Source organism: Mytilus galloprovincialis, chromosome 5 (assembly GCF_965363235.1).
Source record: "Mytilus galloprovincialis chromosome 5, xbMytGall1.hap1.1, whole genome shotgun sequence".
In the NCBI taxonomy this organism is placed as follows: domain Eukaryota; kingdom Metazoa; phylum Mollusca; class Bivalvia; order Mytilida; family Mytilidae; genus Mytilus; species Mytilus galloprovincialis.
The window spans coordinates 75,264,434-75,284,562 of NC_134842.1; the positions used below are offsets into that span (position 1 = coordinate 75,264,434).

Here is a 20,129-nt window from a genome sequence, read left to right on the forward strand (position 1 = left end):
ATGACCGTTTCCCCCTGTTTTATGTGTAATGGCCGTATTCTCTTTTTTACGGTTGATGGCCGTTTCCTTTTGATTATGTGTAATGGCCGTTTTCATCTGTTGCATGTGCAATGATCAAATTCTCTTGTTTTATGTGTAATGGTTGTATTCTTTTGTTTTGTGTGTTATGGCCGTTTTCTCTTGTTTTATGAGTAGTGACCGTTTTTTACTCTTGCAAGTGTAATGGCCATATTCTCTTTTTTATTTGTAATGACTGTTTTCTCCTGTTGCATGAGTAGTGACCGTTTTGTCCTGTTGCATGTGTTATGGCCTTTTTCTCTTGATTATGTATAAAACACGTTTTCTCCTTTTGTATGTTTAATGGCCGTTTTCTCCTATTGCATGTGTAATGACCGTTTCCCCCTGTTTTACGTGTAATAACCGTATTCACTTATTTACGTGTAATAGTCGTTTTCTCTTGTTTATGTTTAATGGCCATGTTCACCTGTTGCCTGTGTAATGGCCGTGTTCTCTTGTTTTATGTGTTATGGCAGTTGCCTCGTGTTTTATGTGTAACGGCTGTTTTTCCTGTCATACATGTAATGGCCGTTTCCTTTTGTTTTATGTGTAATGGCCGTTTTTACCTGTTGCATGTGTCATGGCCGTATTCCCTTGTTTGATGAGTAATGGTCGTACTCACCTGTTTTATGTGTAATTGCCGTTTTCTATTTGTGTATGTTTAATGGCCATTCTCTCCTGTTGATGTGTTATGTTTTTCTCCTGTTCTTTGTAAAATTATCGTTCTCTCTCGTTGCAAGTGTAATGGCCGTTTTCTCCTGTTTTATGTGTAATGGCCGTTTCCTCTTGTTATATGTGTAATGGCCGTTTCCTTTTGTTTATGTGTAATGGCCGTTTCCTTTTGTTATATGTGTAATGGCCGTTTCCTTTTGTTATAGGTGTAATGGCCGTTGCCACCTGTTTAAGCGTAATGGCCGTTTTTTTCTTGTTTTATACCAAATGGCCGTTTATTACTCTTTCATGTGTAATGACTGTTTTCTCTTGTTATATGTATAATTTCCATATTCTCTATTTTTATGAAATGGCTGTTCTCCTAATTTATGTGTAATGGCCGTTTTTTGCTATTGCATGTGTAATGGACGTATTCTCTTTTTTATGTGTAATGGCCATTTGATTGTATTTTCTTGGTTTACGTGTAATGGCCATTTTCTATTTGTGTATGTTTAATGGCCATTCTCTCCTGTTGATGTGTTATGTTTTTCTCCTGTTCTTTGTAAAATTATCGTTCTCTCTCGTTGCAAGTGTAATGGCCGTTTTCTCCTGTTTTATGTGTAATGGCCGTTTCCTCTTGTTATATATGTGTAATGGCCGTTTCCTTTTGTTTATGTGTAATGGCCGTTTCCTTTTGTTATATGTGTAATGGCCGTTTCCTTTTGTTATATGTGTAATGGCCGTTGCCACCTGTTTTAGCGTAATGGCAGTTTTTTTCTTGTTTTATACCAAATGGCCGTTTATTACTCTTTCATGTGTAATGACTGTTTTCTCTTGTTATATGTATAATTTCTATATTCTCTATTTTTATGAAATGGCTGTTCTCCTAATTTATGTGTAATGGCCGTTTTTTCCTATTGCATGTGTAATGGACGTATTCTCTTTTTTTGTGTAATGGCCATTTGATTGTATTTTCTTGGTTTACGTGTAATGGCCATTTTCACCTGTTGATCGTGTTATTGCCGTATAGTTTTGTTTTATGTATAATTGCCGTTTCCTCTTGTTTTATGTGGAATGACTGTATTTTTTGGTTTACGTGTAATGGCCATTTTCGCCTGTTGCATGTGTTATGGCCGTATTCTCTTGTTTTATATGTAATGGTTGTTTCTTCATGTGTTATGTGTAATTGCCGTGTCTTCTTGTTTTTATGCGTACCTGCTGTTCTCTCCTGGTATATGTGTTATATCCGTATTTTCTTGTTTTATGTGTAATGGTAATTTTCATCTGTTGCATTGTAAGGGCAGTATACTGTATTTTAATGTGTAATGGCCGTATTCTCTTGTTCTATGTGCAATGGCCGTTGTCACCTGTTTTAAGTCTAATGGCCGTTTTCTCTTGTTGTATGTGTAATGGCCATTCTCTCCTGATGGACGTTTTATGGCCGTGGTCACATGGTTTATGAGTAATTGCCGTTTTCTCCTGTTGCATGTGTAATGGCCGTTTTCTCCTGTTTTATGTGTAATGGCCGTTTCCTCTTGGTATATGTGTTATGGCCGTTGTCACCTGTTTTTGCGTAATGGCCGTTTTCTTTTGTTTTATACCTAATGGCCGTTTATTACTCTTTTATGTGTAATGGCCGTTTTCTCCTGTTATATGTGTAATGGCCGTTTCCTTTTGTAATATGTGTAATGGCCGTTGCCACCTGTTTTAGCGTAACGGCCGTTTGTTCTTGTTTTATACCTAATGGCCGTTTATTACTCTTTCATGTGTAATGGCTGTTTTCTCTTGTTATATGTATAATGTCCATATTCTCTATTTTTATGAAATGGCTGTTCTCCTAATTAATGTGTAATGGCCGTTTTTTCCTATTGCATGTGTAATGGACGTATTCTCTTTTTTATGTGTAATGGCCATTTTCTCTTGTTTTATATGTAATTGCCGTTTCCTCTTGTTTTCTGTGGATTGATTGTATTTTCTTGGTTTACGTGTAATGGCCATTTTCACCTGTTGATCGTGTTATTGCCGTATAGTATTGTTTTATGTATTATTGCCGTTTCCTCTTGTTTTATGTGTAATTGCCGTTTCCTCTTGTTTTATGTGGAATGACTTTATTTTTTTGGTTTACGTGTAATGGCCATTTTCACATGTTGCATGTGTTATGGCCGTTTTCTCTTGTTTTATATGTAATGGTTGTTTCTTCTTGTGTTATGTGTAATTGCCGTGTCTTCTTGTTTTTATGCGTACCGGCCGTTCTCTTCTGGTATATGTGTTATGTCCGTATTTTCTTGTTTTATGTGTAATGGTCGTTTTCATCTGTTGCATTGTAAGGGCAGTATTCTGTTGTTTAATGTGTAATGGCCGTATTCTCTTGTTCTATGTGCAATGGCCGTTATCACCTGTTTTAAGTCTAATGGCCGTTTTCTCTTGTTGTATGTGTAATGGCCATTCTCTCCTGATGCATGTGTAATGGCCGTGGTCACATGGTTTATGAGTAATTGCCGTTTTCTCCTGTTGCATGTGTAATGGCCGTTTTCTCCTGTTTTATGTGTAATGGTCGTTTCCTCTTGTTATATGTGTGTATGGCCGTTGTCATCTGTTTTTGCGTAATGGCCGTTTTCTCTTGTTTTATACCTAATGGCCGTTTATTACTCTTTTATGTGTAATGGTCGTTTTCTCCTGTTATATGTGTAATGGCCGTTTCCTTTTGTTATATGTGTAATGGCCGTTGCCACCTGTTTTAGCGTAACGGCCGTTTTTTCTTGTTTTATACCTACTGGTCGTTTATTACTCTTTCATGTCTAATGGCCGTTTTCTCTTGTTGTATGTGTAATGGCCATTCTCTCCTGATGGACGTTTTATGGCCGTGGTCACATGGTTTATGAGTAATTGCCGTTTTCTCCTGTTGCATGTGTAATGGCCGTTTTCTCCTGTTTTATGTGTAATGGCCGTTTCCTCTTGGTATATGTGTTATGGCCGTTGTCACCTGTTTTTGCGTAATGGCCGTTTTCTTTTGTTTTATACCTAATGGCCGTTTATTACTCTTTTATGTGTAATGGCCGTTTTCTCCTGTTATATGTGTAATGGCCGTTTCCTTTTGTAATATGTGTAATGGCCGTTGCCACCTGTTTTAGCGTAACGGCCGTTTGTTCTTGTTTTATACCTAATGGCCGTTTATTACTCTTTCATGTGTAATGGCTGTTTTCTCTTGTTATATGTATAATGTCCATATTCTCTATTTTTATGAAATGGCTGTTCTCCTAATTAATGTGTAATGGCCGTTTTTTCCTATTGCATGTGTAATGGACGTATTCTCTTTTTTATGTGTAATGGCCATTTTCTCTTGTTTTATATGTAATTGCCGTTTCCTCTTGTTTTCTGTGGATTGATTGTATTTTCTTGGTTTACGTGTAATGGCCATTTTCACCTGTTGATCGTGTTATTGCCGTATAGTATTGTTTTATGTATTATTGCCGTTTCCTCTTGTTTTATGTGTAATTGCCGTTTCCTCTTGTTTTATGTGGAATGACTTTATTTTTTTGGTTTACGTGTAATGGCCATTTTCACATGTTGCATGTGTTATGGCCGTTTTCTCTTGTTTTATATGTAATGGTTGTTTCTTCTTGTGTTATGTGTAATTGCCGTGTCTTCTTGTTTTTATGCGTACCGGCCGTTCTCTTCTGGTATATGTGTTATGTCCGTATTTTCTTGTTTTATGTGTAATGGTCGTTTTCATCTGTTGCATTGTAAGGGCAGTATTCTGTTGTTTAATGTGTAATGGCCGTATTCTCTTGTTCTATGTGCAATGGCCGTTGTCACCTGTTTTAAGTCTAATGGCCGTTTTCTCTTGTTGTATGTGTAATGGCCATTCTCTCCTGATGCATGTGTAATGGCCGTGGTCACATGGTTTATGAGTAATTGCCGTTTTCTCCTGTTGCATGTGTAATGGCCGTTTTCTCCTGTTTTATGTGTAATGGTCGTTTCCTCTTGTTATATGTGTGTATGGCCGTTGTCATCTGTTTTTGCGTAATGGCCGTTTTCTCTTGTTTTATACCTAATGGCCGTTTATTACTCTTTTATGTGTAATGGTCGTTTTCTCCTGTTATATGTGTAATGGCCGTTTCCTTTTGTTATATGTGTAATGGCCGTTGCCACCTGTTTTAGCGTAACGGCCGTTTTTTCTTGTTTTATACCTACTGGTCGTTTATTACTCTTTCATGTGTAATGACTGTTTTCTCTTGTCATATGTATAATGTCCATATTCTCTATTTTTATGAAATGGCTGTTCTCCTAATTTATGTGTAATGGCCGTTTTTTCCTATTGCATGTGTAATGGACGTATTCTCTTTTTTATGTGTAATGGCCATTTCCTCTTGTTTTATATGTAATTGCCGTTTCCTCTTGTTTTCTGTGGATTGAATGTATTTTCTTGGTTTACGTGTAATGGCCATTTTCACCTGTTGATCGTGTTATTGCCGTATAGTATTGTTTTATGTATTATTGCCGTTTCCTCTTGTTTTATGTGTAATTGCCGTTTCCTCTTGTTTTATGTGGAATGACTGTTTTTTTTTGGTTTACGTGTAATGGCCATTTTCACATGTTGCATGTGTTATGGCCGTATTCTCTTGTTTTATATGTAATGGTTGTTTCTTCTTGTGTTATGTATAATTGCCGTGTCTTCTTGTTTTTATGCGTACTGGCCGTAATCTCCTGTTATATGTGTAATGTCCGTATTTTCTTGTTTTATGTGTAATGGTCGTTGTCATCTGTTGCATTGTAAGGACAGTATTCTGTTGTTTAATGTGTAATGGCCGTATTCTCTTGTTCTATGTGCAATGGCCGTTGTCACCTGTTTTAAGTCTAATGGCCGTTTTCTCTTGTTGTATGTGTAATGGCCATTCTCTCCTGATGCACGTGTAATGGTCACATTTTGTATGAGTAATTGCCGTTTTCTCCTGTTGCATGTGTAATGGCCGTTTTCTCATGTTTTATGTATGATGACCGTTTTCACCTTTTGCATGTGTAACTGCCGTATAGTTTTGTTTTATGTATTATTGCCGTTTCCTCTTATTGTATGTGTAATTGCCGTTTCCTCTCGTTTTATGTGCAATCGTTGATTACTGTTGCATGAGTAATGACAGCTTTCTCCTGTTGTATGTATAATGTTCATTTTCTCTTTTTCATGTGTAATGGCCGTTTCCTCCTGTTTTATGAGTAATGACCGTTTTCTCTTCTTGCATATGTAATGGTCATATTCTCTTTTTTTGTGTTATATCCGCTTTCTCCTGCTGTAAGTCTAATGGCCGTTCTATCCTATTATATGTGTAATGACCGTATTCTCCTGTTTACGTGTAAGTCGTTTCCTTTTGTTCATGTGTAATGGCCATTTTCACCTGTTGCCTGTGTAATGACCTTTTTCTCCTGTTATATGTATAATGGCCATATTTGATTTATGTAATGGCTGTTTTTTCTTTTTTTTAGGAGTAATGGCCGTTTTCTCCTGTTGCGTGTGTAATGGCCGTGTTCTCTTTTTTATGTCTAATGGCCGCTCTCTCCTATTGCATGTGTAATGACCATTTCCCCCTGTTTTATGTATTGTATAATACGTATTCTCTTTTTTACGTGTAATAGTCGTTTCCTCTTGTTTATGTGTAATTGCCATGTTCTCTTGTGTTATATGTACTGACTGTGTCCTCTTGTTTCTATGTGTAATGGCTGTTTTTCCTATTGTACATGTAAAGGCCATTTCCTTTTGTTTTATGTGTAATGACCATTTTTTCTTGTTTTAAGTGTAATGGCCGTTTTCTTCTGTTGTATGTCTAATGGTGGTTCTCTCCTGTTGCAGTACTTATAATCATGGAGATATGATTTGATTTGATTGGTGTTTAACGCCACTTTCAGCACTATTGATCCTAGTACTTATAGTCATGGAGATATGATTTGATTTGATTGGTGTTTAACGCCATTTTCAGCACTATTGATCCTAGTACTTATAATCATGGAGATATGATTTGATTTGATTGGTGTTTAACGCCACTTTCAGCACTATTGATACTAGTACTTATAATCATTGAGATATGATTTGATTTGATTGGTGTTTAACGCCATTTTCAGCACTATTGATCCTAGTGCTTATAATCATGGAGATATGATTTGATTTGATTGGTGTTTAACGCCACTTTCAGCACTATAGATCCTAGTACTTATAATCATGGAGATATGATTTGATTTTATTGGTGTTTAACGCCATTTTCAGTACTATTGATACCAGTACTTATAATCATGGAGATATGATTTGATTTGATTGGTGTTTAACGCCACTTTCAGCACTATAGATCCTAGTACTTATAATCATGGAGATATAAACTCAAAAGTAAAAAAGACATTGTAAACCATCTGCTTTTTTATGTACAAGATATTAAGACAAGATATGATATCTTTATTCCAATTAAATAGCTAATGAAGATTAGAGTAGTATAATACGATAATTTTTCATAATTCAGGGCCGTAACTACCTATGAGGCAGGGGAGGCAACTGCCCTGACTTTTCTACACCAAATTTTTTTTTTGAAGTAATAAAATGTTTTATTGACAATATGTCCACAAAGAATTTGAATTCATAGCATAAGGGACGACATCAAAAGTTCAATGTAGGATAAACAAACTTAATTCACATAGTTTTTTCACTGACACCCGCTCCTCCCTCCACACACAACTTTTAACTTAATTTGGGAAAAATTGATTTACCAATAGGGTTTCGTGTGGCGGTCCGTCTGTTAGTCAGGATTTGTACGAGAACACATATTAAAACTTTGCTTTTCGATAATTTTGAATAAAACATAACTGTTCACATTTATTTAGGGACTCAATTAAGCATAGGAAGTTCCCTTTGTATATTGTGAATCTTTAATAAATTCAAATTCAAATTCAAATATTTATTGCCATGTAAACTTTAAACATTAAGTTTGTGACATACAAAATAATAAACAATATAACTATATTTCACATATATATATATATATATACACAATCATTCATTTACAGTAAATATTCCCCTGTCCTCAGTTCTAATGACCTTTTGATGTAGGACCCCAATTTATTTACTTGTGATGGTGTTGATGGATTGAGTATAAAAATCAACTTTTCTTCATCAGATAATATCGGAAATTCGTTACCAGCTGAATCAGCAGTTGGATTATTTTTTTAACGTTTCCTTATCGTAGGAGAACCATTATGGTCAATGCCTTAGTAGTTAAACACTCCCATTCGTTGTAGCAGGGACTTTCTTTACTAAGTATATATACTAGCATAGAAAGTCCCTGGTTGTAGTTATATACATGTTTGTTCAGCTTTTAAAAATATTAAAATTCAAGGTCCGCGATAAAAAAATATATATCTTGCGTTCTATGATCTTGCTTTATATGTTTTTTAACTTACCAGTTTGATTTCTAACAAAAAGGTTTTTAAATACGAATAATAATTGTTTGCATAAAAATTGCTTCCAGGATCCAGCAATACTGATGTTTCTTAAAGTAGGAAATTGAATGAAAAAGGGTCCTGATGAAGGTAAATCCAGAAAAGCGCGTCGGGCGCAATAACTTATTAAACGTGTTGTTTTCCATTATTTTAGCCATTTTAATGAGATTAAAAAATTGGCGGGGGCTGCGCCCCAACCTCTTTTTTTAGGGGCCTCATTTGGCGGCCCCCAAACCCCTGCCTCCCCTGAATTCGAACCCTAGTTACGGCCCTGTAATTGACGAACATGTTGTTGACACTCATATACACTCAGAGCCATAAGCATGTGTGCAAACATGCAGTTATAAAACAGATAATATCATGAATATATAATATTAACAGGCACATATTCTTAATGGGTTACATATAAACATATCTGTACAAAATTGAGTTTTCTGATTTCAAGACATTCATTAATATATACATCATGTACATTCCAATAATGTTTAATACCTCTAGGTTTTCTTGAATAAAAAGACAAAATGAAATTGGCATTTGAGTTTAACATTTTGACAATTTTACAAATGATATTATAGAACTATTTTTTCAAGAGATTATAACGAGGACATTCACATATACGATGTTCGTCATCTTCAACTTTATCCAACGCAACCTTTGTGATTTATCTATATAATTGTTTTTTGCATATCCATCCGGCTCTGTTTTTAGAGGGTGTGCAACTATCTTGCATACTGCTGGTCTTTCTTTAAATGATTTCAATTCCAAATAATTTGCTCTATTTTTTTAATCATGTTAATTGAAAACAAGCCAAGTGTTAGTAACCTTATCTGATTTAACAATATTTTCAATAAAATCTTACCAATTATTCAGAAAAACAAGATTTGCATATATGCTTAAAAAGAGATTTGTTAATATAGACAGCAACCTAACAATACAATAAAGATTAAAACAAAACAGCTGAAGGTTAATGGAAGTATTGACTAGTGACGATACTTCAAACAATAAATTTATTTCAGCTTTAGGAGGTTTTGAATAAATGAATTATAATGTATGAATGTGACCAAATACAAACAATAAAAAAATATCCTTCACTAGCATTGATCAGTTTGACATCAATGTTGATTTGCTCCTTTTTCTTTCAACAATGATTCTATTTCTATATGTCCTTTCTCCTGTGCTACATTTAGAGGATTTTTACCTTTAAAGTTACACTTATTGAGATCAGCTGAATGTTGTAACAGTTCTTTAACAACATCAACATGTCCATTCTGACTTGCTATATACAGAGGTGATGCATCATTATTGTTACATTTATTGACATCAGCTGAATGTTGTAACAGTTCTTTAACAACATCAACATGTCCTTTATGACTTGCCCAATAAAGTGAGGAACGTCCATTATCATCACAAAGATCAATATCAACATCATCACACTGAAGAAGTACACGTACAACCTCTATCCTGTTGTTGTAACAAGCAATCTGTAATGGTGGGTTGCTATTATTCCTACATTTATTGACATCAGCTGAATGTTGTAACAATTTTTTAACAACATCAACATGTCCTTCCTGACTTGCTATATAAAGTGAAGAACATCCATCATCATCACAAAGATCAATATCAACATCATCACACTGAAGAAGTACACGTACAACCTCTATCCTGTTGTTGTAACAAGCAATCTGTAATGGTGGGTTGCTATTATTCCTACATTTATTGACATCAGCTGAATGTTGTAACAGTTCTTTAACAACATCAACATGTCCTTCATGACTTGCTATATAAAGTGAAGAACATCCATCATCATCACAAAGATCAATATCAACATCATCACACTGAAGAAGTACACGTACAACCTCTATCCTGTTGTTGTAACAAGCAATCTGTAATGGTGGGTTGCTATTATTCCTACATTTATTGACATCAGCTGAATGTTGTAACAATTTTTTAACAACATCAACATGTCCTTCCTGACTTGCTATATAAAGTGAAGAACGTCCATCATCATCACAGAGATCAATATCAACATCATCACACTGAAGAAGTACACGTACAACCTCTATCCTGTTGTAGTAACAAGCAATCTGTAATGGAGGGGTGCCATCATTCATACATTTATTGACATCAGCTGAATGTTGTAACAATTTTTTAACAACATCAACATGTCCTTCCTGACTTGCTATATAAAGTGAAGAACATCCATTATCATCACAAAGATCAATATCAACATCATCACACTGAAGAAGTACACGTACAACATCTATCCTGTTGTTGTTACAAGCAATCTGTAATGGTGGAGTGCCATCATTACTACACTTATTGACATCAGCTGAATGTTGTAACAGTTCTTTAACAACATTAACATGTCCATTCGCACTTGCTATAGACAGAGGTGATGCACCATCAATATTGTTACACTTATTGACATCAGCTGAATGTTGTAACAGTTCTTTAACAACATCAACATGTCCATTATAACTTGCTATATACAGAGGTGATGCATCATTCTTGTTACACTTATTGACATCAGCTGAATGTTGTAACAGTTCTTTAACAACATCAACATGTCCTTCCTGACTTGCCCATAATAAAGGGAAACAACCATCCTCTCTACAATAATTAATGTCACTGTTCCTACTTATCAACCATTTGACAAGGTCAATAGTACCCATATAACAACTTCCACCAAGTGCTATATCTTTATTGTGAATATCTTTAGTATGAACAAGTTCTTCCTGCTTTGATAGATCAAGTTGGTTTAAATGTGTTACCAATTTTTCTGTAAATATAGTAGAACTCATGTTTCTGTTCTGACATATATTGGATACAAATCTGTTCTCCCAGTCTTTAAGTAACCTATCTATATAACTATTTATATATTTATCAGGTATTCTTATTACAAACTCTATTTCTGTGCCCATGTTATCTGTTATTTGCCAAAGAAATCTCTTTTTAATGAAACCAGTATTAGCATGATCAATGAAAATCTGTAACATCTTCTCTCCGAAGTATTTGGCAAGGAAATCAAACAACTTATCATGGATTATTTTGTATTTATTATCCACCTTGACCACATATGTACCTTCAAGTGTTTCAAGGGATTTCTTTAAACGTTTGATGGATGTTCCTTTATTCAGTTCACATTCTTCTGTTAAATCGTCTATGACTGCTCCTATTTTCTTATCTTTTGGTGACAAGTTTTCTTCTTTTAATTTGTTGTTAAACATCACACAAAGGACTAAGCTACAATACTGCATCTTACCAGCATCACTTTCTTCATACATTTGTACAAGTTGATCTTTGAAAACTTCAAAAGGATTGCTAAAAAAAGAAGTAACGCTTACATTTTTCTTGAGGTTCTGTTTATGATATAAGCTACATAAAAGTGGGAAAAAGTCATATTTTTCTGACAATTCCTTTACTTCATCAGTATTTTCCTTAAAGTAAACTTCAGCTAAAGCTAATTTTTCAGTAGCACTAAGTTTGAATTCTTCTGAACTTAAATCGATGTTACACATTTTGAAAATAGAGAGATTGCTAAATAGTTTATCTTTGTAAACCTCCAATCTACATGTTGAGATGATTTTACAACATTTGTCTTTGAGAAGAGATATTATGTGATCAAGTCTTTGTTTCCAGTCAGTGTAAATTTGTTGATTAAGAGTATATCTGCCACAGACGTCATCAAAGACAAACAATGTTTTCCTCCCATGTTTAAACCATTTTTCAATATCTTTAGGTTTACTACATGGAATTACAGTATAGCCATATTTCTTCATCATGAGGGCAATGTGTTTAGAAAGAAAACTTTTTCCAGTGCCTGAGTTTCCGACCAGGGTAACTGAACTTTGTGTCAAAACTTTTTGCATTACATGTTTCTCTGCTTCAGTACTAACAAACTGTTGATCATCCTTTTTCCACTGTTCCAAGCGTTTTTCGAACTGCTCTGTAAAAAATGCAATTCAATAAATTATCTATATATTTAAATTTAAATTTCAAGGTGAAATAACACAAAAAAAAGTATGTGACATCCAGTTTCATCATGTTCATGTATCTTGTGTGTTTTGAAGTACCATATTTTGTTTTATTCAGTGTTCTAATAAAATATTTTTAAAACTTAAGATGATAAGACCAAATATCAATTCATGACATCATATTCTACCTTTGTATATATATTATAATTGTCTTTTTAAAATTATTTGATAATTGATCAGTAGTTTAACTCCTCTTTCAGCACTTTTGGATATTTCGGTGTGGTCAGGTTTTAATAGTTGAGGAATCTGGAGTGCTCCGAGAAATATTTGACCTTTGACAGGAAAACTGACAATCCTAGTCAATTTAGACTTGTTAGATTATAGTCCAGCACATCTGCCACGTGTAAGGTTTAAACTTACAACCTCAGTGTTGACAGGCTAGTAATACAGTATACTTGAACTACTTAAACCACTTATCCACCGAGGCCCTTTTTTTAATTCCAAGAACTTTGAATGTGTACATATTTTGGTAGTATTCTTGAAAATTGAGGCTAATTAACAAATTAATTGTTACACCAGAAATTAATGCAGAATTTCAAGTCATACTTAAGTAGCAAATTAAACAAGAGGCTGTCACAACGACAGCAAACCGGATTTATTAACATTTATTTGTGTCCTGGCAATATCACAAGAACCATAACTGATGAATGCTGAAAGTGAAAATCGTCAATATCAAATTTGACCTCCATTTTGTAGTCAGTATCAACATATTAAAATTTGAAAAGCTTAGATTGAATGGTTCATTAGTACATGCAACAACGTGAATGGAAACACCAATTTACGATCTTTCAAGAACCATAACTCCTAAATTGTCATTATTGAACTTGACCTCTATTTTGTCATCAGTAACAACATATAAAAATTTCAAAAGCTTTGGTTGAATGGTTTATGAGAAAATGCATGGACACGACTGGAAATTCCATTTTTCAATTTTTCAAGAACCATAACTCCTGAACGGTAAAAGTCAAAAACGTCATTATTAAACTTGACCTCCATTTTGTCATCAGTAACAATATATTAAAATTTGGGAAGCTTTGGTAGAACAGTTCATGCGTAAATGCACGGACACGACTTGAAACTCCATTTTTCAATCTTTCAAGAACCATAACTCCTGAACCGTTAAAGTCAAAATTGTCATTATTGAACTTGACCTTCATTTTGTCATCTGTAACAACATATTAAAATTTGGGAAGCTTTGGTAGAACAGTTCATGCGTAAATGAACGGACACGACTGGAAACTCCATTTTTCAATCTTTCAAGAACCATAACTCCTGAACCGTAAAGGTCAAAATCGTCATTATTGAACTTGACCTCCATTTTGTCATCAGTAACAACATATTAAAATTTGGAAAGCTTTGGTAGAACAGTTCATGCGTAAATGCACGGACACGACTGGAAACTCCATTTTTCAATCTTTCAAGAACCATAACTCCTGAACCGTAAAAGTCAAAATCGTCATTATTGAACTTGACCTCTATTTTGTCATCAGTAACAACATATTAAAATTTGGGAAGCTTTGGTAGAATAGTTTATGTGTAAATGCACGGACACGACTGGAAACTTCATTTTTCAATCTTTCAAGAACCATAACTCCTGAACTGTAAAAGTCAAAATCGTCATTATTGAACTTGACCTCCATTTTGTCATCAGTAACAACATATTAAAATTTGGGAAGCTTTGGTACAACAGTTCATGCGTAAATGCACGGACACGACTGGAAACTCCATTTTTCAATCTTTCAAGAACCATAACTCCTGAACGGTAAAAGTCAAAACCGCCATTATTGAACTTGACCTTCATTTAGTTGTCAGTAACAACATATTAAAATTTTAAAAGCTTTGGTTAACCGGTTCATGAGTTTATGCACGGACAACATTTGATTGCCGCACACCGTACATCCCCAAATACATATTAAGACGAACAGACAAAGTGAAAAGTATCAAGTGTATGTATTTTCCAGTTATACATGTTATATGTAATGAAGATGCCTTGCTATAGGATTAAGTAAAGTTCCAATTTGAATGTTCTACATCAATAAACTTACCAAGTATATGTTTAGGAATAATTTCATCGTGATCCATCAGAATAACTTAAAATATAAAAACAACAAATTATGAACATAGTACTCTCAGATTTGAACTTGTTGTCTTTTGTGTTTTGTATCGATGAAGTAAGTTAATAGAGAAAAAAAAAGATAAGCCCTTTTAACTGATTTTTATTGTTTGTTCTTTTGCTGTACTGTTACATCACTGTCCCAAGTTAGGGGAGGGTTTGACACTGGTACATATGTTTAACCTTGCCAAATCATGTATGTTTATGCCCCAAGTCAGGAGCCTGTAATTCAGTGATTGTCATTTTTTGCTGTATATCATATTTCATACATAAATCAGGCTGTTTGTTGTCTTGTTGGTATTGTTTCACATTTGTCATTCCAGTGCCTTTAATAGCTCAGGGTTCGAAATTAATCGAGGTATGGATTTTGCTCATTGTTGAAGGATGTATGGTGACCTGTATTTGCTAACTTTTACGTCATTTGGTCTCTGGCGGATAGTTTTCTCCTTGACAATCTTACCACATATATACATTTTTCCTAATAACAATTATGAATAAGTGTTTCCTTAAACCAAATATACATGGCCTAATACTAAAAAAGTGTGCACTAAAATGTCTCACCTGCTAAATCGATCATTACTGAATAATTTATTGACAGTCCCAAGTTATGTCTAAGATAACTTCAAATGTCAAGAAATGTTACGGCAATACATATAGTCCCCTAACGGTTAAAAATTCATTGTACTGGAACAAAATGCTAACTTCATCTGTAAGTTGTCATGGTGTAAACTATAGAACAAATATGAAGTCAATATCTTCAGGCATGACCAAAAAGAAAATAAACTGTTTACACAGAGATACGTCTCATTTATTTGTAATTTTGATAATGCAAATGTTGAAATTAACATACATTGACATAGCAGTACGTTATCATTTAAGTTATGCAAATATTCACAGTCAATGAACCATGACTGAAGGTACATGGCTAAACAATCTTCAAAGAAATAAAATGTGCCAATACTAATACAACTGCATACCAAATACCATCGACTTATCATAAGTCCTTCCCTTTAAACAAACCTAAACACAAACATTAACTTGTAAACTATGTAAAAGTTTCCAAGTCCATAAACCATGATGATATGGTGGGGCTTTTAAATCTCCATGGAAATAAGACTTGCAAATGTCAATATATTGCATTCCAAATATCAATGACTTAACAGTATTAAGCGGTTCATCTTAAACTGATCTAATCACAAACTAATACATGTAAACTAAGCAAAAGTTTCAAAGTCAATAGACCATGTATGAGGGACGGGGCCAAATATTCTCATTGGAAATGAGATGTGAGAATGCGTATTCAATTGTATACCAATTAACATTGGCCTACCACTAATGGTTTTCTTTGAAGTAACCTAATGACAAACTAATACATGTATACTATTCAGTGGTTGTCGTATGTGTTACATATTTGTTTTTCATTCATTTATTTTTTTACTTAAATTAGGCTGTTTGTTTTCTCGTTTGAATTGTCATTTCGGGGCCTTCTTTAGCTGACTATGCGGTATGGGCTTTGCTTATTGTTGAAGGCCGTACGGTGACATATAGTTGTTAATCTCTGTGTCATTTTGTCTCTTGTGCAGAGTTGTCTCGTGGGCAATCGCACCACATCTTATTTTTATAAGTAAAAGTTTCAAAGTCAATAGACCATGACTGAGGGGGTTGGGCCAAATGATCTCCATGGCAATGAGATATGCCAATGCTTATACAACTGCATACCAAATATCATTGACCTTTTACTTGCGGTTCTCCTTAAACTGACCTAATCACAAACTAATACATGTAAACTAAGCAAAAACTGATTTGACTGACGGATGGACACACAGACAGACGGATGGAGTGCGAATCTAAAGTCCCCTTCGACTTCTTCAGTAGGGGAGTAAAAATGGCTGTAGATAATCACACTAAGACATGTAAGAGTAAAACTGCTATAAGACAATTAACATCAATTTGAAAAAATATACATCTTTCAGTCTTGCCAGAAGTTCAGTGAACTATATATTATATTATATATGGTTACCTTTTTTCTCATGTCTGTCTTTGAGTTTCTTCATTCCTGAAACAAGACAAACTGCCTAGATGTTTCAGTCTAAATATTTCTATAACTTAAACCCAACAATTTGTACAACATAATTTTGTCATAAACATGATAAAGGTAAAGAAGAAACAATATTTATATCGCCGGGCTTAAATTAAAACATTGTTTGTTTGCCCTTTACCGACCGACCCTATCAATTCGTTTCGCCTGAAAATCTTTTATTTGTATTTACCAGCAAGATTTTATTTTATTTTATTTTTTCGTTCCTACCAAAAATCTTCTATTTGTATTTCCCGCTCAAAACTTGTTTACCGGAATCCTCGGGTTTTATCTTTACGTATATGGTCCAGTCCGTTTGGTATCACCTGAGCGTTTGACATGAACACTTGCATTTGAAGTTTCAAAGCATTTGTTTGAAATCGCTGTTGAACGCTTTCTGAAATCATTATATGAAGTATGTTACTCTGTACCTTTAAACTTAAAGAGCAGGGTTCATTTACAAAAAAGTTCGTTTGATACAAAAGTATTAACGTGTGTACAAACTAATTTGTAAACGGACGTTGTATTCTATGTAGGGATGGCCTTTTGTGATCCGCATATATCAGAATGATTATGTTAACGATGCCGCTAAATTATTTATATCTGACATGAACCAAAAGTGACAAAACCCTGTAAGGGAGCTACCATTTGATTTTTATGGGGGGGCTAGGATGAAAAATTTTGTCCTGCATTTGTTTTTAGCTGTAATCTCTGTCCTGCCTTTTTATTTTTTACTCTGTTCGGTCCTGCCTTTTTTTTTTAGTTTATCCTGACTTTTTTTTTTTTGCAAGTGTCTCATCCTGCCTTTTTTTTACTCAAAACTCCTGTCCTGCCTATTTTTTTCAAATTTCATCCTAGCGCCCCCCCCCCCCCCCCCCCCATAAAAATCAAATGGTAGCTCCCTAAAGTGGAGAATATCTGGTAGTAAAATCGCCAAGTTTTCCATACAGATCATTTATAAATGTGATGCAAAATACGTGACAATTGAGTTTTAAGTCTTACAGAATTTTTATTGGAAAAAAAGGCACACACGAAATTTGTAACACTCTCAGGACTTTTTCTACTAGTAATATATGTCTGCCCGGACATTATCTTACCAGTGTAAAGTTATCTCTTCTATATTTTTTTTTCAAAACTAATAGTCCCAGCGGAAAACTTATTTGCAAAAACAAAACGGACAAAAAAAATGACATTATGTAGATTTTGTATCTATAAAATAAAATGTTTTACCTACCTGCCTACCCATGACAAATAATATACCGAGCCAATTTATTTTTTTGGGGAAAAAAATAAAATATTTTACCTACCTACCTACCTACCCTGTTTCAAAACATAGGGTCGGAAAAGGGCAAAAAAACAATATTTTAATTTAGGCCCCAGTCATTTTTTTATCAATAATTTTACAAAATTGAAGATTTAACAAATTGAACACAACTGACAAACATGAAGAAAGAATTAATAAATTACTATTAGCAGTTAAGATAGACAGGGTGTCTAAATATTGGCCAATAGATTTTTCTTATTCTTCTGTAATACTTCTTTGTCAAGGAACTTTCAAAATTTAGTATAAAAAACTGAAAATTTGGGACCATATTTATTTGTTAAAATACATTGAAATTTACGAAATCACAGTTATAAGTGTAATATTGGGGCAACTTAATTCTTTTTATTGAGGAAACAACAAACAATAGATTTCTTTTAAATTCAATGAGGTGATTGCTTTTCAAAATACCTTCAAAATATCAAATAAAATAAGGGGGTCACAGGACTTATTTTCTTGGATAAAAAACAAGTGAATCTATGAGCTACTGCTCACAAATGATACCCCCGCCCCACTTAAAGTATAAGGTAAACAGGAAGTTGTTGAGTGATGAATCTGAAAACACATCACACGGTATAGCTGACTCATATAAACCTTGAAACCAAATTTCAGAAATCCTTGTAATGTAGTTCCTTAGAAAGATGCGACGAAAAATGTTCATGGGACGGACGGACAGACTGACGGATGGATGGATGGATGGATGGAGGGACAGACAGACGGACAGACAGAGGTAAAACAGCATACCCCCACTTTTTTTTTAAAGTGGGGGTATAAAACATAACTTGTCCTTTCAAATTCAATATAATTATTTGTCCTTGATTTTAAACGGACTTTCCAGAAAATTATAAATACAAGAGTGCACAGAATGAAATGACTCTCCTTCTTGACTAACCATTAATTTTATGTTTATAGTGCTAAATATAAAGCTCAACTATGACTATCACATAAACTTAATAAGATCCAAGGAAATGAGGTCAAGGTCAGATAAACCAAACTGGAAATACATGTACACCTTGCAATCATTCCATACACCAAATATGCTTTAAATATAGTTGACCTATCACACATATTATCTAAGAAACAAACTTAACAAGGACAACATTGATCAATGAACCATGAAAATGAAGTCAAGGTCAGATTTACCCTGCCAGACAGACATGTACTAGTTTTTTCTGATGTACACCTTACAATCATTACATGCTTTAAATATAGTTGACCTATTGCATACAGTGTCTAAGAAACAAACTTAACCAGGAAAACTTAAGATTGACCAATGAACCAGGAAAATGAGGTTATGGTCAGATAATAATTTCCAGACAGACATATACACCTTACAATCATTTCATACACCATATATAGTTGACCTATTGCTTAAAGTACAAGAAAAACAGACCAAAAACAAGAATGGGTCCAAAGTACACGGATGCCCCACTCCCACTATCATTTTCCATGTTCAATGGACCGTGAAATTGGATAAAAAATATAATTAGGCATTAAAATTAGAAAGATAATATCATAGGGAACATGTGTACTAAGTTTCAAGTTGATTGGACTTCAACTTCATCAAAAATTACCTCGACCAAAAACTTTAACCTGAAACATGCACTTTCATTTTCTATGTTCAGTGGACCGTGAAATTGGGGTCAAAAGTTTAATTTGGCTTTAAAATTAGAAAGATCATATCATAAGGAACATGTGTACTAAGTTTCAAGTTGATTGGACTTGAACTTCATCAAAAACTACCTTGACCAAAAACTTTAACCTGAAGCGAGACAGACGGACGAACGAACGGACGAACGAACGGACGGACAGACAGACGGACGGACGAACAGACCAGAAAACATAATGCCCCTCTACTATAAAAACAACATTGAGCAATGAAACGTAAAAATGAGGTTGAGGTCAAATAAAACATGCCAAACTGACATGTAAATCGTAAAATATGTTCATACACCAAATATACATGATATAGTTGACCTATTGTATACAGTGTAAGAAACACAGACCAAAACACAAAAGCTTAATTTAACCACTGAACCATGAAAATGAGGTCAAGGTCAGATGACACCTGCCAGTTGGACATGTACACCTTACAATCATTCCATACACCAAATATAGTAGACCTATTGCATATAGTATCAGAGAAATGGACTTGACCACGAAAACTTAACCTTGTTCACTGATCCATTCAATGAGGTCGAGGTCAAGTGAAAACTGTCTGAAGGACATGAGGACCTTGCAAGGAAAGCACATACATGTACCAAATATAGACTAGTTATACTATTACTCATATTAAGAGAGAAATTAAGAATACTAAAATTCTTAACTTTTTTTTCCAGTAGTCACTGAACCATGAAATTGATCATCAAAAAGTTTGATGTATAAAAAAATGGGCAGTTTTTA

General features: G+C 34.3%; 1 protein-coding gene across 1 annotated transcript in view; it reads right to left on the reverse strand.

Moving 5' to 3' along the window:
- Positions 1-6,075: 6,075 nt before the first annotated feature.
- LOC143074147 (uncharacterized) overlaps positions 6,076-20,129 on the reverse strand; it is a 60,774-nt gene continuing 46,720 nt past the window's right edge. Inside the window, exons 8-12 of the mRNA XM_076249694.1 lie at positions 16,349-16,384; positions 14,261-14,305; positions 9,933-12,127; positions 9,558-9,662; positions 6,076-6,126 (exon numbers count right to left, since the gene is read on the reverse strand). Of these exons, the coding sequence (XP_076105809.1) occupies positions 6,076-6,126; positions 9,558-9,662; positions 9,933-12,127; positions 14,261-14,305; positions 16,349-16,384 (2,432 nt within the window). The remainder of the gene's footprint in view (positions 6,127-9,557; positions 9,663-9,932; positions 12,128-14,260; positions 14,306-16,348; positions 16,385-20,129) is intronic.